The sequence below is a fragment of the Prunus persica genome, chromosome G2, assembly GCF_000346465.2.
Source record: "Prunus persica cultivar Lovell chromosome G2, Prunus_persica_NCBIv2, whole genome shotgun sequence".
Classification (NCBI taxonomy): domain Eukaryota; kingdom Viridiplantae; phylum Streptophyta; class Magnoliopsida; order Rosales; family Rosaceae; genus Prunus; species Prunus persica.
The window spans coordinates 23,148,982-23,167,515 of NC_034010.1; the positions used below are offsets into that span (position 1 = coordinate 23,148,982).

Below are 18,534 nucleotides of genomic sequence, written 5' to 3' on the forward strand. Positions count from 1 at the left end.
TTTTGATTCTTTTTTGGGTAAACATTGGTTTTAGTGATAATTGTGTTTCATAGTAGACTAAGTAGAGAAAGAAGGTTCACCACCCTATGACCCTAAATGATGCATTAAGTCAATCCACTCACCCTATGACATGAAGAAGCTTAGGTTTTAAGGGCACTCTCTCTCTCTCTCTCTCTCTCTCTCTCTCTCTCTCTCTCTCTCATTAGGTCCTGTCCATTGAATATATATATATATATATATATATTAATGGAGGTGTGGTATGTGGAGCACATAAAATATTAGTTGCATTCACTTTAACAATTGTAATATTGAACAACAACGATGGCTTATAGGGGCTGCGTAACCTTAGCTTGACCTAGAATTCCAAGTTAGAAACACATTAATATTGAGCAACAAGGAATTGCAGTGGTTGAACAACTAGTCTAGCTAGACGGCTTAGGCAAACCACACACACGCTGCTTCCACATTATAAAGTCGACAATGATACTCTTCCTTCTTGAGCTGTTATTGTTACTACTAGTACTACATAGAGTTAGATAAAGTCGAGTGATTGGCAAGTATCGAGTACCAATTTATGTATCAACAACATCAAATACTGTAATCATTTTGGACTGAGTCGATAACGTTTTTTGACAGTTGATATACGATCGATTGATTACTGCTCGGGACTACGGTATTCAAGAAATCAAAGATCGATTGACTGTGATTGATCACTGTATCACTCATTTCTTTCTGGTTTATTATAATCTATTAACCCTTTAATAACTTATAAAGTACGTACTTGGCTGCATAACCATGTTGACAGCTGCTCGCCGAGTTCAGCTTTACAAGTTCTCATTAGTAAGTTTTGCCTCTTCAATTCTGAAAACTTGTAACTTTTAATTTTCGGGATCTGGATGATTAGATTCGTGTGTAGGTAGGAAAACAACCAGCTAAATGCTAATACATGCAATGCAACGCTCGGAAAAGAAAAATAAAGGCCCTGATCCAAACATGAACTTTCCGATCATAGTCATTACACAGATGAAAGATGTCATTGAGCTGCCCAGTTGTACTTAGCGTATACTACACAACATAAGAAATGAATAAATCCAAAATGATGACACAAAACCTACACCGTGCATTATCACGGTCATGCCGTCAAATCTGTATCTACACAATATTGTTCTGTTTCAGGCATAAAGTCTGTTTCCAGGGTGGAAAAGATAATCAAACCGATGGGAATTCGGAAGAGAGACATCAAATTATGGGACATATGCTCATATAGCACCGTGATTCTCAAGATACATAAAATTTCTCTACTGTACAAAGATAACTCAATACAATTATTCTTTACTGGGAGGCAGCTTGAAAAGCCGTAAGAACAAAAACACATTATATTTTTTAATATCCTTCCAGTTCCAACTTCTATACAAGGATATAGCTCTTCATCAGAACAAGAGAATGATATGTGATTTCTGAACATGTCAACCTTAAGCCCAACTCACTTATCTCCATTGATTCCGAAGATCCGGACTTTGTGCATATTGGGGAATTTGGCAATAACTAGCACAATGACTGCAAGACTGTTGAAAAAGAGCATCGGGTGCTGGTAGTCAGTTGTGTGTGAGGCTATCAAGTACCTGACAGGAAAGAATGAAAAGGAAATCAGAACAACATGGTTTTTGGTTCAATAGAACTTTTCAAAACAAGATCGTCACCGAATTATCATTTTCAGGACTGGTATTGCTCAGCTGACAAAACCATACATGCACTTCACCTAGCATGGCCTGAGTTTGCAAAGCAAGTTCATACAAATCATATCATAAGGAGCAGAAGTTTTGAGATATTACCAATGTCTTATGTAACAATTTATTCAACAAAAACATAGAACAAGAACAATTGACCCCCTCATACAATAAACTATGTAGATCTAATCTGGCATCGTTTTCTCAACTGTGGGATGACTGCTCATTCCATGCCATCCATCCATGTCCAATAAAGAAGCCTCATTCCTGGTTCACACCACAGGTTGGGGTTCTAACAAACCCCACCCTCATAATTTAGTTGGGTAGCCAATCAAGGACATGCTAGTAGTAGAAAAATCCAACACATCTCAAAGCCATACCAAATTCATGATGTGTTCAGCATGAATACAAAAATATTTGATGTGAAAACAGACACTAAGCTCATTCTGAAGCATCCACATAGAGCATAGTACAGGTTGAAAGTTGATATCAAGACAAGAGGATACAACGGAACTCATACTAAGGATTCTGAGTAAATAAACTGCTCCATGGGCATGCATGCATCTAAAATTGAGGTATCATACTCTTATCTAAACAAATAAATATAAGAGATTCTACTAAAATCTGGGTGTGCATAGCAGGCATTAACATGGAACACTGATATGAGGTGTCCACTATGGCAACCACAAAAAATCAAACTGTGATATTTAGAGAGAGAAAAATATTGCCTGAACTGGTAGTAGATTGTTGTAAACTAAAGAAACTCAACCAACGCAATAACCAGAATCAGAAAATTTTAAAATTCTAAATATACTAATAATCTATCATAAACTTATCATATTTTAAAAAATTCAGTAGGTAACCAGGTGTCCTCGTTGTTGCCATTGGCCACCTAAATGAATCTGATACAGAGTTCCAACCCAAATACAGACTTAGTTTCAAACTGGACCCTTTTTGAGTAAGCTGAACAAGCCTCCAAACCTTTTTGGTGTAGAATGTTTTGGAATGTTGAACAAATATGTGTGTATGCAATAAATACATGCTTGTAAAGGTTTGACAAAGGGCTTGTGGACACACACACACACACACACACACACACACACACAGAGACCAGAGGTGGGCAGGTTAAGATAAATAAAATCATGAACAGACACACACAGACCAGAGGTGGGCAGGTTAAGATAAATAAAATCATGAACAGCCAAAAGGTTCAATTATATTTAAATTTAGTGCCAAAACTAAGAAATGCTTTTTTTTTTTTTTAAATAGCAAATAAATTAACTTACAGCACCACAGGAACAACGGTTAAGAACTTCCTGTTGCGGGTGAGCTGCTTTCCACTATCCATCTGCTCCCACCAAGTAAGTCCATTGTAGATCCCCTGATCTTCAGCGAAGGGAGTTCCTTTCTTCCAGTGGAAGAAGTGATAAGTGACCTAAAGAAGAATCAGACTCCTCAAATATGGTAGATGGAATTGTGAATGGAACTAACCTAGAGTTAAAAGTTAAAACTTACAAAGCAGAAGACTGAATACAGTACTTAAGATTCAAACATTATATAAGCAAAGGCTACTTGGCCCCAAGCCTCAGATCAAAGAATAAGGGACAATTAGGGAAAGACTGTTCAATGACTATATACGGAATCATAATATGAAAACTGTGGAAAGAAAAAGAGACCTCAAAGTAGTTTATAACAAAGTATACAATTCTAAATAAAAGTGCAGTCTTGTGCAGTAATTGGATATGGAACAAGGCCGTCTCATCCAATCCAATCCAATCCCTATTTATATTAGAAGAACAGTGATAACATAATACCACAAAATCAGAGGATTCCTATGAGGACATCTAAAACTTGCCTCATTCCAGAACTCCCAAGTCCCAGAAAAGAGGATGTAATGAGTACTGTCTGAAAAGGGAACAAGAACAGTATCCCATAAGAGCAAGAATGTCAATGCCACAACCAGTAAACAAAATTTTGGACAAGGAAATATAACTAAACTCCTAACTGAGTCTCATAACACTGCTTAGCTCAGATAAGGTAAAATTTGCATTTTTAACCCAAATTGAGAACAAAACGCAATATTCAAATGTAAATCTCTACTTTCCTTAAACCCAAATTGTTCAGCTCAGATGCAACAATCCAACATCCAGCTCATGCTTACAGAATGGAAAATTAAGCAAATTCTACCTTAAATCAAGAATTTTACGAACTAGGTTACAATACCTCACTCGAAACAAATAGCTAAAACATTGAAACGCCCCCATTCAACATCCAAATACATAACCCATGTAGAATTATCAAAGCTGCACCTATTTACATATATGGAAACACAAAGTATCATTAAGCTAAATAATTACATGGGTTTATAGAAAATTTAACTACATGTTATTACTTGGATTATGCAAGCATCAAATCAAACAACCTCTAATAAACAAGTAAAGAAAATTTTGCAAACCCAATTGAACACAACAATCAATCAAAGCCAGTAAGCCACACCTGAAAAACCGCGCCTACAAACAATCAATTACATAAAGAGAGAGATATATATATATATATATATATATATATGGAGAGAGACAGAAACATACCAAAAAATGAGAGAGATTAACTATGGTCCAAGCCATGCCAGGAGAGCAGCCAAAGATTGAGAGCACAAGGAGCCAAGAGAAGAAGAGGATGAGAATATAGGTGGTCCAAACACCAGGGTACATGAACCACTCTGTGTTCCTATTCAGATCCGCAGGTGGCACAGCTTTCACATACAGACTCGCCATCCAAAAATTCCCGTTTCTGGGTTTTGATTCAGCGACCCTTCTGGTTTCGAAAATTTGAAGTCTTTGTGGGTTTTGATTGGGATTAAGCTTGAATCTGTGTATTGGATTGTAATTTGGTCGTTTTGGGTCTTTAATGGTTTCGAAATCCAAAACCCAAAGGCAGAGCACTCTGTTTTTCTTTATATAGTATTTCTCCGTGGGGTTAACAATGGAGGCTTATTACAAACAAAATGGAGGTGAATATTGATATCGACACGAAAAAGCGACGTCGTTTAGTGTGTTATTTGAAGCATAAATGTGGTTGTTGGTGCATTCCCTACTGTATACTAGGCAGCTACTTAATTTTTGTATATGATAAATAAGTAAAACAATCTTGTGGTATTAGGACCCTCCTGTAAATCCTTTTACTACCTAAGTTGACTTTTATAATTATTTTATTTTATGCAGCCAAATCAATACATGTAAATTTCTAAACTAAATTAGACCATCCATTTTCAGTAGGTTCAAGTTCAATGGAAGTTTTTATGGATATGATTCTTTAATTGCTAATATCAATGTCATAGGCAAAGTCGAAAAATTATTGGGTGTGACGGTGACACCGTAAAATGATGTTATTAATCTATGTATTATAATATGAGTGGATTGTAACATCACGTGACGGTGTAATTATCACACTGAAGAATTACTCGGTGTAGCGATGGTAATTTTGTGTGCTAGTTTTCAATTTCATTTGGGTAAGAATTAGCAAGTTTAGGGGTGTGCTAATTGCTCTCCAATTTAATCTGCAATTCTGCATTTGATACCCTTGTAGGAAATTTCCAAAATTTCTTTCATAATTCAAGAGATGTCAAAATTCTATATGGTTGCAAGATAAAATAAAATAATATAAGTTTATTTATCTATTTAATTTATGCACGACACCAGAACGTAATGCAAAAATACAACAATCTTGAAGGAAATATGTATGTGTTATGATCCTCACACGCATCCTATATCATACACATTGCATGCTCAATACACTAAACCGACCCCATAATTTCATAATAATCAGCTCAGTTGTTGGAAGTGGGGAGCCAGCCACTAATGGAAGAAAATTGGAAGGAAGAAGAAGCCCTTCCTCCCGGAACCCTAAAAAAGGAAGAACCAATAAATTGACTGCAAAATTAATAACTTGGGTGTGAAGTCTATGTCACAATCAAAATCATGAAAGTGTTGTCCAAATAAATTATAGATGGTCCCAAATTTAAGGTTCTTAACTAATTGTTTGACTCAAAGTAGATATTATTGGGCATGGATCGGCAGTGGTTGGCTCAACTTTTTTGTCTATGTGGTCTAACTTTTCTTCTGCTTTTTTGGCTAAGCAAAAATACTATGTGCCCATTTGGCATTACTTATTTGGGGTGATAAGTGATTTTTTTAAAAATTTGGAAAGCCTAACCTATTTAATAAACTATGAGAAAATCACTTATTGTTAAAAATTGTTGTGAGTGAGAGAAAGCTATAAGGGAAAGCAGCTAATGAGGTGCTTTCATTTTCTGATTATGTTGGAATCAGTTTCGAAGAGGCGCTGGGTTTAATAATTATACGGCAATCATTTTCTAATTATGCGGGAATCAATACCAACAACACTTTTAACAAAAAGTTTACCAAACGTCAAACTGCTCTCTCTCATAGCTGATTTCTCTCATAGTAAATCTAATAGTGATTGTTTTCATAGCATAGTCATGCCAAACTGGCCCGTAAGTCTATTTCATTTCTAGCAGCAAGCCACATGCGCTCTTAACATTAAAAAAAGTTATTATTAGGGAAATTTGCATAAATACCATATAAACTTTTAGGCATATGCGTTATTATCACCTGATTTTTTATTTTTTATTTTTATCCACTTAAACTTTTTAAAGTGTTGCAATCCACCACCTACGTATAACTCCATTAAAATTTCCATTAAATTTAAAGTATTTTCATTAATTAACAATAACTAAAAATAATTATTAAAAAATAAAATAAAAGAAGCGTTCAAGAAGTGATGTAGATCATAATCTTATGGTGATGGCAGAAACCGAGGCCTTCCAAACTTACTGTGGTTGTGCCCTAGTCTGATCTTCTGGTGATCATATATGAAAATCAGCCCCAGAACAGCATGATCACCTCTTCTTTCGAATGTCCTTTTTGTGAGGGCTTGACATACCTGATGTCACTAGCTCAATTAGTGTTGGATGACATGGAATTATGCTTTTCCATCACAGAATTAATGCTATATGCAGGGAAAGATGCGAAAGAAAGAAAAAACCAGGTTCACATTGTCATCGTCCATGTCCCAAAGTTTAATTTTGGAACTCATCACCAACAACCATTATATGTTCGCTTTATAGCCCCTTGTTGAAGGAGTTTTGCAGAGGGTATACAGAGGAGTTCATCATTTCTCTTGGTATAAGTAGGTAGGACATGTTTTGGGAGGATAAGATTGTTTTGTTGGTTAACATTTGGAATTGATTCTAATTCATTGATTAATTTCTTAATCAACATGTAATAATTTGAACTTTTATTCCCTAAAGATCTGTAACTAATTTGATGAATGAAATAATTTATCTACCATATTAAAGAAAGAGGAGAAAGTTACATGTTAAATGTAGAGGCTCGGAATGCTTAATAATAAATTTCATGGGGATTGATTTTGGCTAGTGGAACCAAAGTTGAATGCCAAGACATTTTGGCACGCTGATGTAGCACTAACACATAGAAAATGCTATACAAAAGTACTTCATATCAACCCAATTCTATCAAAGATGACATGGATTGCTCTCAGCCTCTATATCTGAAGAATCTAAAAGCTGAAGATATAAAACCTAGTATGTATGTACCTTCTTTTGATAATGCGTTTTATGATGTAATAGATCCACTAAAATATCTGTCCTTTAAGAGAGATAAAAACTTAGTTGCAGTTGTTTTTCAAATCATATATATTCAGTTCAATTGATGTCAACAAACAAGTGTGAATAAATTAGGTCATGTTTTTCATGGAATTTTAGGTTAATTATACATGTGTGATCTGTGTACTAATTAACATATTATGCACTTGTCTAACAAGATAACAGCACCAAGATATTGTTAATTCAAAACCATTAAGTTAACACATAATGGAGCTGACGCTAATTAGCAAATGTCTGTCAAGTTTTGGCCATATTGTCTAAGAGCATTGTGCTTAAGGAATTGAAAATTCTGGCAAATAATGTCTCAAAATTTCCACTCTGACTCTGGAATATATAAGCAATGGCTACTGACTGGACCCTAAAAGCCTACCAACAAACTGAGACCAAGAAAGCTTTAAGCCTTCCACTAAACAAATAACTTAGTGGAAATTTTTTCCTAAACCCAATTCCATTGTTCATGTGAGTCCTGTCCAAAATGGTGAATGAAAAGGATGTGTCAGGGAATTTGCACTGGAGGATCAATGTACCTGATGGGACAACAAATGTATTAGTCCCAGAATCCGGGATAGTCGATAAGGTCTGGCTCGAGTTGAATGGTGTGCTTGGAGGGTTGAGATTGAAAGTATGGAGGTTTTTACTGAAGGCATGGGATTTAGGAGTTGCTGAGCCCAAAAAGGCCATCCATGCTCTCAAAGTAGGGTTGGCTCTTTCAATTGTGTCACTTTTTTACTATATGAGGTCTTTGTATGAAAGTGTTGGAGGGAATGCAATGTGGGCAGTTATGACTGTTGTAGTAGTTTTTGAATCCACTGTGGGTGAGTATGCAATTAGTGTGCCTTTCTAAATAGTTTTCAAATTCCAAATTTCATTGTAAAGTAAAATGCACAATTGGGCATGTCATTGTCATTGCAGGTGCTACACTTTATAAAAGCATAAATAGACCAGCAGGAACTTTTCTTGCTGGATCACTTGGTTTGGGTGTCCACTGGATTGCTTATAAGTCAGGAGAAAAGTTTGAGCCCATAATTATTGGAATCTCAGTTTTCTTCTTCGGTAAGTGAAACTGTTCATGTTTCTGACTCATAACAAACCTTACTTATGCAATATTGCTCATCCTTGCAGCTTCAGCAGCAACCTTCTCTCGATTCATCCCGTCAGTCAAATCCCGATTTGATTACGGTGCTCTGATCTTCATCCTCACCTTCAGCTTAGTTTCAGTTTCCGGATATCGTGTTGGTGAATTATCTGAGTTGGCTTACGACAGATTGTCCACCATTGGCATTGGGACCTCCTTTTGCATTCTAATTAGCATGCTTTTCTACCCCACTTGGGCTGGTGATGAGCTTCACAGATTGATCTATCGTAACCTGGAGAAACTGGCTGATTCCTTGGATGGTATCTCTAATTACAATACCAAATTTCATTTTCCCTTACTGCAGAAAATGATATATTATTAGTAATGACAATACTTAATTTGTTAGCTTCAAAAATACAAGACATGTCTTGGAGTACTTCAAAGACAATGAAGCTGTGACTGAAGACAATTGTCCTGCAAAGGAAATCAAAGGGTATAAATGTGTGCTTGATTCAAAGGCAACAGAAGACAATTGGGTAAGTGACTGAGTGAAGTGGCTCACTCAGTTACTAAAGATTGATTTGTTGCCTACATGGACATTGCTCATTTTTAATTTTCCCCTGGGGGAACAATTTTGCAGGCTAAACTTGCAAGGTGGGAGCCTGCACATGGCAGCTTCAATTTTAAACATCCATGGAAACAGTACCTCAAGATCGGGGCATCGATGCATAGTTGTGCTTATTGCATTGAGGCTCTCAGCAGTTGCATGGAGTCAGAAACCCAGGCTGGTCTTTTACCTCAAAACAAATCATCTCTACTAAGATTGTTTTCTATCATTAGCTTCTAACTTGTAAGTTACATATTATTATGGCCAGACACCAGCTGGAATTGGACAGCTAAAGAAGCATCTCAGCAATGCCTGCAAGACAACAAACAAATATTCTTCAGGTATCTTGAGAGAATTGGCAAAAACAATTAAAACAATGACAAAATCATCTGACATGGGCTCTTTGGTTTGGGAGATGAACAATGCAGTGCAGGAACTTCAAAATTCCTTGAAATCTGTACCCATCGGCCTCATTGCACCGACACCAGAAGACACTGATGATGGCAAAGGAGAGTCCTTCATAACACCAGTGGTGGAGGTTCTTTCAGTGACCACATTAGTATCTTTGCTGATTGAAAATGCAGCAAGAATCAATGGAATTGTTGATGCAGTTAATGAGCTAGCAGGCCAAGTAGATATGAAGCCTGCGCCGCAAGAAAATTCCAAGCAATACAAGCCCTCCTCGGATACCCCACATTAGCATGTGTCTATTTGATTTCATACATGATTATATTTGCAGAGTTGTCTGTCGCTGTAAAACTTGTATGTACAGTAAATAAGCCTATGTGAACATAGCCCTTCTTTTTCTTTTTTTCTTTTTTGAACTGAAGAACACTGCAGACCTAATTTAAAAAGTTTTTGGTTGCTTCGAAATTTCTTATCTAATTTTTTTTTTTTTAAATTTGGGGTTAAGAAAGAAAAATCTCGTGTTGATTTCGTTATGGAAATTGCATGACTCTATGCAATGCACCCTACTCTGGTTTATGGTTCTACTCCATATGTAATTTTTGTGGCAAGCATGGCAACAAATATCCTCGCTGACCTGAAATAAAAATCTTGGAATCGGCTGAATTGAAAAAAAAAAAATATATCATATACAACAACGATAAAGCAATTAGGACAACCATATAATCACTGTTTTCATTCATTTCATGCATAACTAGAAAGCTATTATGTGACAATTACAAATGAGTTTGTAAACCCACATCAGAACTTCGGCCATTATTGTCGACAAATGCTTTATTCAATACTGACTACCAATTTATACAGCAAATTCACGGCACCTCACTTGCACAAGGGCCATGTTCACATCATCTGGTAATCTGTGTCATAGAAGACTCCTCAACCTCAGTCACCTCCTCCTCATTGTCGTCTGCCCAACCCAAGTTCACAGCCAAATCCTCCACCGCCACCTTGATCACATCGGTTCGAACACCAATGTCAGTTGCATACCTGCTCATACAGTACATACCAGCTGTCATGGTAGCCACTCCAACTGGGCTTGGCATCAACAACTTCAGAGGAGAAGAAAGAATGGCTGCCAATGGGGCACCGATGATTGAAGAAGCTTGACCACTTCTACCAACGCCCTGCTTGTCTACTATCAAGAGACCAGTTTTGCAATACATAGTAAAGTCTTCACAGTTGTTCTGAAACACGTCATAGTTGCCAAATCCATTTTGAAGAAGATACATTGCACGGTGGACAACCGTTTCTGGGGAGTCAGATGCTGCAGTGGTGCATGTGCCACCCCGTACTTTTGCGAGGAAAACTGAAGGGCTAACACCATATTCAAAGCAGTAAAGGGATCCATTTTTGAGAAAGCAATCGAGGCATGACAGGACAACGCCACTGTTGGGTTGCCTGAATCCACAGTCAGGAAAGGTGGGACAGGTCATTGAATCATAAACGTCAGATGATGCTTCAGTGCTTAAGTTCAAATTTCTCTCAGGCCTAAAATGGACAACCTTGCTTCCCCCAAGATATATACCTGCATGGTATGATATTCCATACAGCTCATGATTAAACTTGATCCAAGCATAAGAATAACACAAGACAGAAACAAGTTCAAATGCCTAAACATTGGATGATTAAGTTTCGTAAAGGACAATGCGAAATGAATGCTTGCAAAGAGAAAAAAATGAGCTGGAAATGATATTATAAATTGTGACATGGTAGATGGCACAAATAATTGAAATAGTCTTCGGGTTTTACTACTTTCATTTACAATTTTACATAGATCAAACCTCCGGAGAGTGTCTTATGCTGCACAATTTTACTGCTTAGAATCCTTTCTGCAACAAATTTGTTGAGGTCAGAGTAAAAAAAAAAAAGGAAAATTTCAAGCTTCATGGTGGCTATAGAGTCATGCCAAGAGAAATAGCAGCATAAGAATTATTGTATTGGTCTTAAGGTTATCAGTTAACCTAGCAATAAAGCAAAATAACAAAAAAGTTATCAATTTTGAAGGCAAGCAATCAGCTTTCATCATGGCACACCTAAATCAACTAGTAGAAATCGAAGAGCCTTACATTCACCAGCAATTAAATGGAGAATTACAACAAGATTATACAAGATTCAGTCATATCACACAACAATTATCCAATCACCATGATTTGAAAGAATGACATAACAAAGTTATCCATCCAATAAGCATCAATTCCTTGGACTAATTAGAGGCCTTAATCAAGGAATCAAGATACCACAATTCAGCTACAGAAAGACATAAATTGGGAAAGACGAACCCAAAAAAAAAAAAAAAAAAGTCTTTGGATGAAACACAAGTCAATGCTATTCAAGTTCAAGACAATTGAAACCCAGAAAGCATATTGATACAAACAAAAGGGAAAAAAAAATGGAAAACCCCAGAAATCGCATCACGCCATAAACCCACATTGTGCAATTCTTGAAAAGCACATACACAATTAAATAGCCAGAAAATAAAACAACAAAATGAGTAAGAGAGAGAAAGAGGAGGGAGAGAGAGACCATGATGAGAGTAGGTGAAGACAGCTCTGTAGGTGTAGATGTGGTCTCCAAGCTTGATCTCGTTTCTCTCAACCCTGTTCGTGAGCAGACCCATCCCTCCCTTTATCTCTGTTGACTGGCTCTCTCCGCCTCTTCTCCGCTATACCACTCTATACACCATAAGCAACCGCTTGCATGTATAAAAATGACTGTACAAAAAATTTAAGTAGACCGAGTGACCCACAAAATAGAATAACTGCTAAAAAGTTTGAACATTTGGGACTCTACAACACCAAAAAAATAAAATTAATTAAATAAATATGGCATCGGCAGAAAACAATTGGCTCACCAAAGAAGCAGTTAAACGACCTTCACCAAAAAAAAAGTATCTGCATCATACATTTCTTGGATTTTCATTTCATGGGTCATCAATCATGACCAAATTTGATGATGGTGAAGATGATGGGTCATGGATGGTGGTGATGATGAGATGACCCTTCTTTTTTCTCTCTGTGTTTTTTTGGTTTTTCTCTGCCTTTTGACTTGGGTCTTTTATTTTAAGTCTTGGATGGACAGGTAGGCATTGCAGTAGAGAAAAAGGACTGGATGGTGGCTCCACAAGATAATTATATGGAGGTCATTTTCGTCACCTTTTTCTTTTTCTTTTTCTTTTGTAGCCTATCACTAATCAAACTCTTTTAATATGGTGATGTTTGTTTTGTTCCATTAGCAACACAATTTGTGGGAAAAGATTCGCTTTTTTCTGTTCAGAAGGCAAGGAATTCTGAAACGCTTTGGATTCCTTGCCTTGGTTCCACTTCCACGTTATGCATGTTCATGTTTATGATTGTTTGCCTTTGCCACTTGGTTGATGGCTCTCCCTTTTTCTTTTTCGGTTTTTTCCCTTTTTCTTTTTTTTTTATGCAAAAAGTTCCGAGGAGGTAGAAATAGACCCTCAATTTACAGACAACAAGATATCTCAAGTTCGAATTCTCATAGCATCTTAGTTGTGTATGTGAAAAAAAAAAATATTATATTTGAAGAAAAAATGAATTTGGATTTTGATAAAAAAGATATTTACTAGATACAATGTATATAAAATTATTAAATGCAATGTAATATTATGAATTCAAAACGATTAAGCACAATCAATGACTTGAAATTCATACATTTCTTCTATTTATTATTTCAATGCAAATACAAATTTGAATAATTTGCAAATACTACACACACGATACTCCTCTCCAGAAATTATTCTACAGACTTAAATAAATGAAACTACAACAAATAGAGTGAGCATATCAATATCAATATCAAAAAAAAATATATATATATATATATATATATATATTAAAGAATGTACAAAAGCTAAGAAGCAATCTAAAGAATAATAATACACCTCCTAATTATCTAAGAAGATGTTCCAGTTGTATATTTTGACGTCAAAACTTGAATCTTCTTCCAGCAAATGTCTTAGTTCCTTTGCGTGCCTAGCATCCTTGGCAAGCAACAAGGAAAAGCCTCCACCCCCAGCTCCAACAAGCTTGTAGCCACAACAATAGGGGTGTGCAAATCCGAAAAGTCTATCGACAAATTCGTTACTGCAGTAAGGATCGAGTTCTTGATGCAGCCTCCAAGCCTCTAACATTATCTCCCCAAGGTCATCTATGTCACAATTCATCAAAGCTTCTCGCCCAATCTTAGCCAGCTCAGCGAGCCGCTTGATGCTGGATACAAGAAGGTTGTCCCTTCGAAGATATCGGATTACCACCTTTTGCAAGACTTGGTGTGCAAGTCGAACCTGCACAAAAGTCGTATTACATTACAAGTTTCAAATACATGCAGATAAAGAGACGTTTTCTTTGGAAAAGTGGACATACAGAATAAAGCAACATATTAAGGCACAATAATCAAAAGTGTGTGTGTCGAACAAGATTCTCAATTTTCACCTTGATGCTTTTCACCACTGAATATGCAATTATGTAATGCTGTGTTTCTATTGTTATTTACTTATTTTATGCGAGAAAAGCCTTATCATGCTTATTTACAGTGGAAATGGATAGGGGCCACATACTTGACCAGTAAAAACCACAAGCAAGCGTTGCTGCAACTCTGAAATTAACTCAGGAGAAGCCAAAAGTGGGACGACTTGTAGTCGCAATGGGATTCCAGGAAAACTTGCATTAAATTTAATACCAGGATAGAGACCCCCAATCTGATCCTGCCAACCACCACCTGTTCCCATGAGCTGCTCTAATACAAGAACAAGTCTTGCAACATTTTCATTACTTTCATCTCCATCAGTAATCTGGAGAAGTCCCTTCACAACTGCAGCTGCTAAGATACTAGAAGTCCCCAAGCCACTGCCACGAGGAACATGGGCCCATGTCCTGATCTGCAGGCCCATGGATGCAACAACACTTCCATGAATAATGCCAGTCACAAGCAGTGCAGATTTGACAAGCCGAAAGGGATCATTGCCGTCAAATGGAGTAGCAATTGAGGTTAGGTCTTCAATGTGTATCTCATTTCCAGCATCATCTTTAATAAAGACACCAATTGTTTCTGCCGTCTCTATGATGGCTCCAATGGGAAGAGAACCTTCCAAACTTATTGCCATATTCAGAACAGAACCAGCACGCTCCAAGCTCCATGGAGGCGTATCACTCCAACCCCCAACAAAATCCACACGAACTGGTAATTCAACCTTCACCCTTCTAGGGTGGAAAGAATGATCCGCAGAGCCATCAAAATCATTGTTCTTATAAACTGGAGTAGGGATATCGCTGGGTGCCTCAAATAGATACTCTACAGACCATGGATTAAAACAAGTGTTTTGTAAATTTCTGGTCCTTTAATATTAAGGACTATTAGACATCAGACATGAGATGCCAAAAGAATAGTATCTACGTTTAAAAATGAGGAAGAGATTACTTAGAAAGAAAGGATGACAAAAATGAATGAATATTCAAAGTCATTGTTATATGGATGGAGAAAGCTTATCTTATCTTATCTTTTTTTTCCTTTCCCATCGAATTTTATACAATCATGCTATTATTGAGATATGAATAACTGACTCTACCTTTAAAACCATATTTTACAGCTGAAGCAGTTTCCTCAGCAACTGCATCCCAAACTTTGTGATCCAACTTACAAGCTGTTGTTTCATTCCTGCATGCTCGAAGAAGATCAACCTGAAGCTGGTAAGCTCGGCTTTTGGGAAGAATCTTAGAATTCTGCTCCAAGAGTCCAGGACAAAGACCTAGAAAGTCCTCACATATTTTGACTCCTAAATCTTCCTTTTGCAGAATTTCTTCACACAATTGATATAAGTTGCAGCCAAGCATCCCATATTTAATGCACGCTTTAGCAATTCCAGCTGCAAGGTCTGCTTGATGATCAATGGAACCTTGACACATTTTTGAAAAATCAATTGATCTATGCAACTCCTCCAAACTGACACGTGGTGAACTTCTCCACAATGAAAGAAAATGCTTCGAGTTTTGATCACTCAAGCCCATCAACCATGACGCCAAATTTAGCATCTCAAAGTAAGAAAGAATAGGGAAAATTTTTGCATTCCATAAACACTTTTCATGAGTACCAGTTGAGCTCCATAGATCATTTTCTTGAATTCCTAAATCATGCAAGACCTTCCTCCAGGGTTTCCCACAAAAAGTTCCATCCTTAGAGACTGAATTTTTGGGGTTATCATGAAGGCCACAATACACTATGACTCTTCCGGTGCGTCCTACTAGCGGAACCTCCCAAAGACAATGACGATCCGGAAGTATGAACCTAAATGAATTTTCAGCAGCTGTACTGTTCACTGATGGAACATTAATACCAACAACTATGGACAGAGAACCAATTTGTATTCCACTGGAAATGGTTGAATCATATATAAGAGAATCTTCCCCAATGGAGACAGCAGGTGCAATTTTGCTAGAAAGAAGAACAGCAGATGCTGCAATATCAGACAGATTGGTTGCTGGTATAGAACACTGGTGTCTTCGACTGACCAGTACCAAACTAGCTCCACTCAGATGATCCAAAACTTCACTTGAGGTTCCAAAATGTAAGAACGACAAATCATCTGCAGGGAAATCAAGAAGCAGAAATGATATAGAAAATAATAAATCAGATAGAAAATAGATGAAAACAATAGGATCTGGATACTGGCATCAAGGATACACATACAAGCACAATAGCTGAACATCTTCTGTTTTCCTAATCTACTCACGAGTTCTTCGCCTGAGGGGCGTAGGCACAACCAGTCATGTTTTGCAGGTACCCAAGCTGCTACAAGATCTTCATATAAACTCATCTGCAAAAAATATATGGATACTATTAAAGCTTTAAAAGCTCTCCAAAAATACTAGGAAATCACACACTAAAAGAAATCTATGCACATTATATAACTACAAAGCCTACAATAATAGTCCAGTTGACTTTATTGTAAACTATACATCAGCAGGACAGCATGAACGGAAAGCTCCTCTAGCAAAAGTAACTTGCCTCTTTTCCGCTCTTTAGAAGTTCTGAAATCATTGGTTGGCAGGAACAAGCAAGTGCAACAAGCTCCTCCCACCCTTTACCTCTAACTGCTATTATTCCAGTGTCAAGAAGTGTTCTACCATCATCAAGAATCGCATTGTTCTTAACAAGTTCCTCTAAGCTAGGTTTCTGTAAGAGATTATCAACTAAGCTGACAGTATAACTTCTTTCTACATTTCTACTCTTAGATGCCACAACAACACCATGATTAGACGCAATATCAAGGGTGATGGGAACAGTGATGATACAGGACGTGTCCTCTGGAAGCACCATGTTAGAGGCATCAAAACATGGAAGTACATCTCCAGTCATAGTAAATATTCCACCTGAGAAGATAGAAACATCATTAGCGCAAAGATATATGATGCTGTGAGAGATGACTCAGTAACATTACCAAAAGCCACAATGTGAGTGTCATTGATATATCTAACTCATGTTCAATTTCACTTAAAATGCAGTAGACGAAACAAATAACCTTCATTTTTAAAAGCTTGTCTTGCACAAGAAGCAATTGCAAGTATATGATCAAAAAGCAGCGGGACTGGCCCATCAGGGTCATCAGCTGCTAGATACGGAAGTGGCAGGAAAACTTTCCCCATGGGGTTTGCCCAGGGGACCCTTTTAGAATCACCTCCAGCATGTAGCAATAATATATGCCTTTTGGCAATGAAGCTAACCATTTGCGAGAGATCATCATCATCCACTTCATCCTCTGGATTTTTATGAGACTCAGAGAACCCAGAACTACCATTGCTTGTAGTTGCCACCTGTTAGTGTTTGAAATGAAACAGATTACCACACAGAAACTATTATAAAAAATAAAAAAAACATGGGCAGCACTCAAAGTTCCTACTTGCTAATGACATTATAATAAAGTCGGTAACTTTATTCTTCAATTTATTGTAAAATTGATAGATTTAAGCACCCTTTTAGCTGTTGTTTGAAAACTGAACAATCCACATTAAAAATTGCAACTTGCAACTACTCTTTGGTCTGTAGAGTCAGAATTTTGCTACCCACGTCACAATTTTACAAAGTTCATAAATTTGATCACATACATCACTAATGCAGCCAATGCCAAGCTCAGAACGATGCTTACCTCGGAGTGTGGGCCTACTGTACGGTAATGCTTGGCGAGGGCGTGAATGGCGTGGACGGTGGCGGCGCCGGAGCCGATGCGCTGGCCGTCGGGGTCGGGCACGGCCAGAGTGATCGTGGAGGCGGCTATGCGGCCCACCCGCTTGGCGCGCGTGAGCTGCCACTCATAGAGCTGGGCTTGCTCGGGACTGGCCGCCGTCAAGACGATGGCGTCCCACGTGGGAACTCTGGTCGGGTGCCTCACCGACAGCCGTAGATGGTACCATGATTTCCGGAGCACGCCTGCCACGTCAGCCTTCTGTCGGGATCGAGAGAGACTACTGGTTTCCATTTTTTGCGAGTGTGCAGAGAAAAAAAAAATACAAAAGGTGAGACTTTCAGAAGATGGAGAAATTAGTACCAGTGCTGTCACTGCACTCTTCGCAGATGGACCGACCAATGATTTAACATAAAATGGTACACGTGGCGTAATAGTATTGGGCTGTGATAATTAAATTGTCGTTGTCTAATAATTGAAAGCATACGACTCGTCGTATAACTCAAGTCTAAAAGGAATAAAATGTTGATGGGGTTCAAAATATGGCGATGGCTTCGCCCGGGTTCGAACCGGAGACCTTCAGTGTGTTAGACTGACGTGATAACCAACTACACCACGAAACCTTTGTGCTCTTGGTACTCTCTTGCTTCTATTTATAACATATTAGTCTCTGGTTCATGTGTTGCAACTTGCATGTATCTAAATACCTTGCGATGAAAGAATTCATATAAAATTTATGACATGAAAAATATAATTCAAAGT

At 37.6% G+C, this 18,534-nt stretch overlaps 4 protein-coding genes and 1 non-coding gene across 8 annotated transcripts; 1 reads left to right on the forward strand and 4 right to left on the reverse strand.

Moving 5' to 3' along the window:
• On the reverse strand, nucleotides 1,101-4,726 carry LOC18785383 (ORM1-like protein 2). The gene is made up of 3 exons (XM_007218477.2): nucleotides 4,316-4,726; nucleotides 3,014-3,162; nucleotides 1,101-1,622 (listed from the first exon to the last, which is right to left on the reverse strand). The coding sequence occupies exons 1-3, from the start codon at nucleotides 4,499-4,501 to the stop codon at nucleotides 1,484-1,486; spliced, it is 474 nt and encodes a 157-aa protein (XP_007218539.1). The 5' UTR covers nucleotides 4,502-4,726; the 3' UTR covers nucleotides 1,101-1,483.
• LOC18785116 (aluminum-activated malate transporter 10) lies at nucleotides 7,907-9,986 on the forward strand. The gene is made up of 6 exons (XM_020556961.1): nucleotides 7,907-8,246; nucleotides 8,344-8,484; nucleotides 8,554-8,830; nucleotides 8,931-9,042; nucleotides 9,147-9,294; nucleotides 9,389-9,986. The coding sequence occupies exons 1-6, from the start codon at nucleotides 7,907-7,909 to the stop codon at nucleotides 9,811-9,813; spliced, it is 1,443 nt and encodes a 480-aa protein (XP_020412550.1). The 3' UTR covers nucleotides 9,814-9,986.
• LOC18786354 lies at nucleotides 10,185-12,657 on the reverse strand. Of its 4 annotated transcripts, none has more exons than XM_020556963.1 (4): nucleotides 12,430-12,553; nucleotides 12,102-12,250; nucleotides 11,360-11,407; nucleotides 10,185-11,103 (listed from the first exon to the last, which is right to left on the reverse strand). In XM_020556963.1, exons 2-4 carry the CDS (start codon nucleotides 12,193-12,195, stop codon nucleotides 10,424-10,426), a joined length of 822 nt encoding a protein of 273 aa, XP_020412552.1. In that variant the 5' UTR covers nucleotides 12,196-12,250; nucleotides 12,430-12,553; the 3' UTR covers nucleotides 10,185-10,423. The 4 variants fall into 4 exon arrangements, with proteins under 4 accessions (XP_020412552.1, XP_020412551.1, XP_007218835.1 ...); XM_020556962.1 differs by having other exon boundaries at nucleotides 12,102-12,289; nucleotides 12,430-12,552; XM_007218773.2 differs by lacking the exon at nucleotides 11,360-11,407 and having other exon boundaries at nucleotides 12,430-12,657.
• LOC18785393 (bifunctional fucokinase/fucose pyrophosphorylase) lies at nucleotides 12,834-18,098 on the reverse strand. The gene is made up of 7 exons (XM_007220851.2): nucleotides 17,737-18,098; nucleotides 17,113-17,404; nucleotides 16,599-16,963; nucleotides 16,281-16,407; nucleotides 15,163-16,176; nucleotides 14,155-14,888; nucleotides 12,834-13,881 (listed from the first exon to the last, which is right to left on the reverse strand). The coding sequence occupies exons 1-7, from the start codon at nucleotides 18,064-18,066 to the stop codon at nucleotides 13,483-13,485; spliced, it is 3,261 nt and encodes a 1,086-aa protein (XP_007220913.1). The 5' UTR covers nucleotides 18,067-18,098; the 3' UTR covers nucleotides 12,834-13,482.
• TRNAV-AAC lies at nucleotides 18,322-18,395 on the reverse strand. Its single transcript has one exon. It is a non-coding gene; the product is annotated as a tRNA-Val (tRNA).

What these genes read in the sequence shown, in the direction of transcription:
- LOC18785383 (XM_007218477.2), bottom strand. Translation starts at nt 4,501, where the DNA reads ATGGCGAGTCTGTATGTGAAAGCTGTGCCACCTGCGGATCTGAATAGG. An exon ending in TTAATCTCTCTCATTTTTTG is followed by an intron (nt 3,163 to 4,315) that starts GTATGTTTCTGT and finishes ATTCTTCTTTAG; the next exon opens with GTCACTTATCACTTCTTCCA. An exon ending in ACCGTTGTTCCTGTGGTGCT is followed by an intron (nt 1,623 to 3,013) that starts GTAAGTTAATTT and finishes CTTTCCTGTCAG; the next exon opens with GTACTTGATAGCCTCACACA.
- LOC18785116 (XM_020556961.1), top strand. Translation starts at nt 7,907, where the DNA reads ATGGTGAATGAAAAGGATGTGTCAGGGAATTTGCACTGGAGGATCAAT. An exon ending in GCTGATTCCTTGGATGGTAT is followed by an intron (nt 8,831 to 8,930) that starts CTCTAATTACAA and finishes AAATACAAGACA; the next exon opens with TGTCTTGGAGTACTTCAAAG. An exon ending in AGGCAACAGAAGACAATTGG is followed by an intron (nt 9,043 to 9,146) that starts GTAAGTGACTGA and finishes ACAATTTTGCAG; the next exon opens with GCTAAACTTGCAAGGTGGGA.
- LOC18786354 (XM_020556963.1), bottom strand. Translation starts at nt 12,195, where the DNA reads ATGGGTCTGCTCACGAACAGGGTTGAGAGAAACGAGATCAAGCTTGGA. An exon ending in CTTCACCTACTCTCATCATG is followed by an intron (nt 11,408 to 12,101) that starts GTCTCTCTCTCC and finishes AATTTGTTGCAG; the next exon opens with AAAGGATTCTAAGCAGTAAA. An exon ending in GCATAAGACACTCTCCGGAG is followed by an intron (nt 11,104 to 11,359) that starts GTTTGATCTATG and finishes CATACCATGCAG; the next exon opens with GTATATATCTTGGGGGAAGC.
- LOC18785393 (XM_007220851.2), bottom strand. Translation starts at nt 18,066, where the DNA reads ATGGAAACCAGTAGTCTCTCTCGATCCCGACAGAAGGCTGACGTGGCA. An exon ending in CAGTAGGCCCACACTCCGAG is followed by an intron (nt 17,405 to 17,736) that starts GTAAGCATCGTT and finishes AAACACTAACAG; the next exon opens with GTGGCAACTACAAGCAATGG. An exon ending in GATGTTCAGCTATTGTGCTT is followed by an intron (nt 16,177 to 16,280) that starts GTATGTGTATCC and finishes ATTTCCCTGCAG; the next exon opens with ATGATTTGTCGTTCTTACAT.